Here is a 5,937-nt window from a genome sequence, read left to right on the forward strand (position 1 = left end):
TAGATTCAAAAATAATAAAAATAAGTTAGAAACAACATAAATAAAAGTAATAAAAATAAATTAAGAAAAATAACATGAAAATAGTATATATTATTTTAAAAAGAAAGATTCAATAAAAATAAAAGGAATTAAAGATCCTTAAAAAATAGACACTACTTATAAAGTGAAAAATTAAAATAAAAATGAAATAATAATAAATAAATTAAAATATATAAAAATAAAAATAAATAATAATAAGTTTTATATATATATATAAAAAGGAATAACATAAAAATGAACATAAGAGAAAATTCATGTTTTAATGATTAATGTGTATAATCGATAATATGTAAATGTCTTTTTATATAAAAATAGTATCATAAAAACTAATTTATTTAAATGTATAAAAATATGCATAAATATTTAGGTAATTTATATAAAAAAAAAAAAAAAAAAAAAAAAGTAAAAAATAAATAAATAAAAATATATATATATAAAGAAAAGTTGAAATAGTTTATATACTATTTTTTTTTTTTTTTTTGAATTTTATTTTAGAACACATTTAATTTCCAGCAAAATTGATCGTCATGTTTTCTAAAAAGGGAAACATTCTCTTTTATTAATTTATCTATACATTCAGGGGCTTCTACATTTGTTAATTTTTTACAAGAATCCATTATATCCATATAAGAATATTTCTTTAAATTTTGAGTATTTAGATTTATGCTATTATTAGTGTTATTATTATCATCAATTTTATTTTTATTTTTAAATGATTTTTTTTCTTCAAAATTTGATGAATTTTTTTCTTTATTTAAAAAGTACTTATTATTATAAATTTTTCTCGAAATATTTTTGGTATTTTTTGAATATTCTTTTGAATCATTATTAAAAAAATAATCGTTTCTGCTATATGTTTCTTTTTTATTTTTTTTTTCCATTTTATATGTTTTTTTTTTATCATTTTCTTCTTGGTTTTCATTATCGTTTTCATTTTCTTTATTAGTTTGTTGATCAACTACATTATTTTTTTCTTCACTTTTTAAGTTTGAATTCATTCTTTTTTTTTCCTCTTTTAATTTATTTGGATCACTAAGTTCTTCAGATGATAAATAATCTTTTTTTTTTCCTTCATTTTTTTTTTTTTTTTCTTTATCTCCTTCACCTATATAATCAACTTTTTTATCTACATTCTTATTATTCTTTTTGTTGTAATATGTTTTACCATTCTTTCTATCATATAATTTTGGATCAGCTTTAATAGAAAACGTATCATATTTTGTTAATGATTCTTTTTTGTTATATCTTATCTTGGGGATTTTATTAAAATCATTTATTTTCATTAAATTTTTCTTCTTATTACCAGCAGTGGTAGAATTATTATTATTATTATTATTGTTATTATTATTATTATTATTATTATTATTATTATTATTATTATTATTATTATTATTATTATTATTATTATTGTTGTTGTTATTATTATTATTATTCTTATCATTATTATTATTATTATTATTGTTGTTATTATTATTGTTGTTGTTGTTGTTGTTATTATTATTCTTATCATTATTATTATTATTATTATTATTGTTGTTATTATTGTTGTTGTTGTTATTATCATTATTATCATTATTATTATTATTATCTTTATTATCATTATTATCATTATTATCATTATTATCATTATTATCATTATTATCATTATTATCTTTATTATCATTATTATCATTATTATCATTATTATCATTATTATCTTTATTATCATTATTATTACTATTATTAGTAGTAGTAGTACTACTATTAATAACGCTATTATTGCTATTATTATTATTATTATTATTAGTATTATTATTATTAGTAGTAGTATTAGTATTATTATTATTAGTAGTAGTAGTAGTAATAGTAGTAGTATTATTATTAGTATTATTATTATTAGTATTATTACTATTTCTATTACTAGTGTTATTATACTTACTTGTACTATTGCTAGTAGTACTTATAGTAGTAGCAGTAGTCATAATTTTATTATCTACATCTCCTTTTGAGTTCTTATTTATTCGATTACCATAAGAGTTTTTATCATTCATATTGTCTAATTGATATTTTTTTGAATCCTCTGCGAAATTCTCATTTTTGTTATTATTATTTTCCTGGTATACATTATATGTATGATTATGATTATTATAAGCATTAGAATAATATCCCATATTATTATAGTTGTCATTAGATCTAACAATATTATCTATTCTTCCGTATTTCATTCCTTTATTATACATATTTTTATTTTTTAAATCATTATTTACTCCATATGAGTTATTATAAATATTATATGCATTATATGAATCACAAGAATTTATATTCGAAAATAAGTTGTAGGAACTATTAACATTATAATTGTAATAATTTAAATAAGAATCTAAATTAGTACTATTATTATGATTGGTATTCCCATATATATTATCGTAGCTACTTAAAGTGTTAGGGATAAAATATAAATTATTAAAATTAAATGGTGATTTAGGATTTAGAGTAACATTACTATTTATCATGCTTAGATGATTATTATTGATAGTAGTAGGCGTAGTGGTAGTACTACTACTACTATTATTATTATTATTGTTTCTATTATTATTATTAATATTATTATTATTAGATGCACTGTTATTTCCTCCTTTGAAAATATTATTTTCAATTATATTTTGAATTTTTTGAGTTGTTTTTATTCTAACATTTAACTTTTTATCATTTACAGATTTTGTTTTTAAATATTGTGCTAATATTTCCGTTTTCTTTTCACTCCTTAAAGTAATAAATATTGTGTTGTTTATATCATTCCTAATATTTAACAAATCATTCGACTGGATATTTGGACAATTTAAAACAATGCTTTTTATAGTATTAATATAATGTGAATTTATATCTCTAATAATTATAATATTTCTTTTATTATTTAAATTTAATAAAAAGTTTTTATTATCTTCTTCAAACACTAATTTAGGATTACTAATTAATTCACCACCTTTGCTTTTATTACTTTTATTTTTATTTTCTTTTGTAATATTTTCTTCATTATTTACAAATTCATCTTTTTTTTTTTTTTTTTCATTAAACTCATTTTCATTATTAACATTCTCTTCATTAATAATATGATTTCCCTTAAAAACATCTTCATTTACTTTATTTCCATCTTTTATATTATCTTCTTTTTTAATATCACCTACATCTACAATTTCATTCTTATTAATGATGTTTTTGTTATCATTTTTAACTTCATTATTTTTGAATTTATTTAAATGTATTTCTTTTTTTTTTTCTTCTTCATAATTTTCCTCATTTTGTGTAATGTTTTCATTATCCTTATTGTTATCTTTTATATATTCCTTATTATTAACAGCATTTTTATTATTTGAGTTATCACTATCGTTTTTATTCTTTAATTTATTATCATCTTTTAATAATTTCTTTCCTTCTGAATTATTTATCTTATCTGTAGATAATGAAGATTCTTTTGAATTAAAAATATTTGTATTATTATTTATATTAACAGTTAAATTTTCTCTTTTATCTTCATCATTTTTTTCTGTTTTTTCAATTATTATAGCACTACTATTCTCTTTTTCTTCAAAGCACTTTTTATTTTCGCTTGAGTTTTGATGTTTTTTTAAATTTACTTTATCATTAATACTCTTTTTATTAACATCATTTTTTACTGATGTATTATTTGAAGTATTACTTTTATCATTTGAATTACTATCAATATTGTCATTCGAATTTATAGTGTTATTATTACTATTATTATCCACATTCAGTTTTTCTTTTTCTTTTTCATTTTCATTTTCCTTTTCCTTTTCTTTTTCTTTTTCCTTTTCCTTTTCTTTTTCCTTTTTATTCAGGTTAATATATTTTAAATCGTTTAGAACATTAACTAATATGTTAGTATTATTATTAACTAATGGAGATATATATGGATGCTTAGCTATTACATCAAAATTTAATTTTATATTATTATACATGTAATATAATAAATAATCATCTGACATCATGTTTTCTCTTTTAAATATTTCTATAACTCTACTTTTAAGTTCATTATATACATTGGATGAATTAATATTTTTTAAATTTTTCTTTTTATTTTTATCATATAAAAATTTTTTATTTTTTCTATTTTTTAAATTATCATGATACATATTATTCCCGTTATTAAAATTTGAGTTTCCAAAATAATGATTACTAAAATTGTAATAATAACAGTTAAGAGGAAAATAATTATAAAAATCATTAATCATATTGTAATTATATCTAACATCAAAATTATTTTCATTATACGTTTCTCCATACATTTTAGGTGTATAGTAATTTGGTAATTCTATATTTTTATCGTTTTCATCAATATAATAATTATATGGGTAATTACAAGAATAATTAGTCAAATAATTGTAATTTGGTGTGTTGTTATATATACACATATTATTAATTGGTTCAATTAATGTTTCATTAGGATTAAACTCACTATAATTTAGAGTACTGTTATTATTAATTAAGGGGATTTTATAATTTTTATTTGATTTTATATTATAATTTTTATTATTTTTATAATCATATTTAAAACTATTTTTATTAGAATAGTTATTTATGCTATTATAATTATTTTCTAAATTTGCATTTTCATTCTTGTTAGAATTTCTTTTTTTGATTAAATCTTTATTAGAATAATTAAATTCATTTTGCTTTTCTTTATTATCTGCACCAATTACATTATTATTTTTTGAATGATACATTATACCGTTCTTTATATTTTCACTGTTATGATTTCTCCATTCATTACTATTATTACCAGTATAAATCGTCTCATTTTTATCTGTTTCCATTCTCTTTTTTTTTTCTAAAATTTTATCACATTTTTCTTTTTCATTATTTTCTGTATTTTCTTCTTTTGTCTTAATATCTTTATTTTCATTAAGAAGAAATTTTTTTTCTGCTTCTAAATTTTCTTCATTCATTACTTTTTTTTTATTTTTTCTTTTTTTCTCATCTTCTTTTTCTATATCTTTCTTTATCTCTGATTCATAATGCTTATCTTTACCCTTTTTTACTTCATTTTCTTCTTCATCTTTTGTTTTTTTCAGTATATTTTTTTCATTATAGTTATCAGCTGAATTTTTATTGTAATATTTATCTATATCTACGTCATTATTATCTCCTATTTTTTCTTTATCTGATCTTTCAATATTTTTAATTACTGTATTTTTTCCATACTTTTTTTTTCCCATATTTAAATTAATATTTTCTTCACTGTTGTTCATTTTTTTTATAATATATTAACTTTAAAGAGCTCTTAAATTTTTTTTTTAAAAAAAAATAATGCACATATATATGTATATATTATAATAAAATAAAACAATCTAATATAATTTATATTTTTTACTTCAATATATATATATTTATATATTCAAATTAATAAAATTCTATATATTTTTTCTTCTTTGGAGTAAAATTATTTATATACAAAAATTTTGTTACTATTATTAAAATAAAAATAAAAATTTTAATATTTTTTTAATTTATTAAAAAAAATTAATTTTTAAGTATTTTTGTTTTTCAATATTTTTTTTTTTTTTTTTTTTTTTTTTACCTTGCAATTTTTATAGAATCTATTGTAAATATATATACATACATATATATATATATATATATATATATATATTTATTCTTATAATTAATAAAAAATTAGTTCATAAATATTTGTACGTAGTAAAATAAATAAAAATTTTTTAAATAACAATTAAATAAAAAATGAAAAAAATTATATCATTCTTTTTTTTATCTTTTTCAACTATCCCTTCAATATTTTATATACACATATAAATATATATATATATATATATATATATATATATATATATATATATATATATATATATATATATATATATATATATATATATATATATATAT

General features: G+C 16.7%; 1 protein-coding gene across 1 annotated transcript; it reads right to left on the minus strand.

Moving 5' to 3' along the window:
- Positions 1-530: 530 nt before the first annotated feature.
- On the minus strand, positions 531-5,285 carry PGAL8A_00046600 (conserved Plasmodium protein, unknown function; the record flags this gene model as incomplete). The annotated part of the gene is made up of 1 exon (XM_028674484.1): positions 531-5,285. One exon carries the CDS (start codon positions 5,283-5,285, stop codon positions 531-533), a length of 4,755 nt encoding a protein of 1,584 aa, XP_028530832.1.
- Between the last annotated feature and the right edge of the window lie 652 nt (positions 5,286-5,937).

This window comes from Plasmodium gallinaceum (genome assembly GCF_900005855.1).
Source record: "Plasmodium gallinaceum strain 8A genome assembly, contig: PGAL8A_v1_32, whole genome shotgun sequence".
NCBI classification, from domain to species: domain Eukaryota; phylum Apicomplexa; class Aconoidasida; order Haemosporida; family Plasmodiidae; genus Plasmodium; species Plasmodium gallinaceum.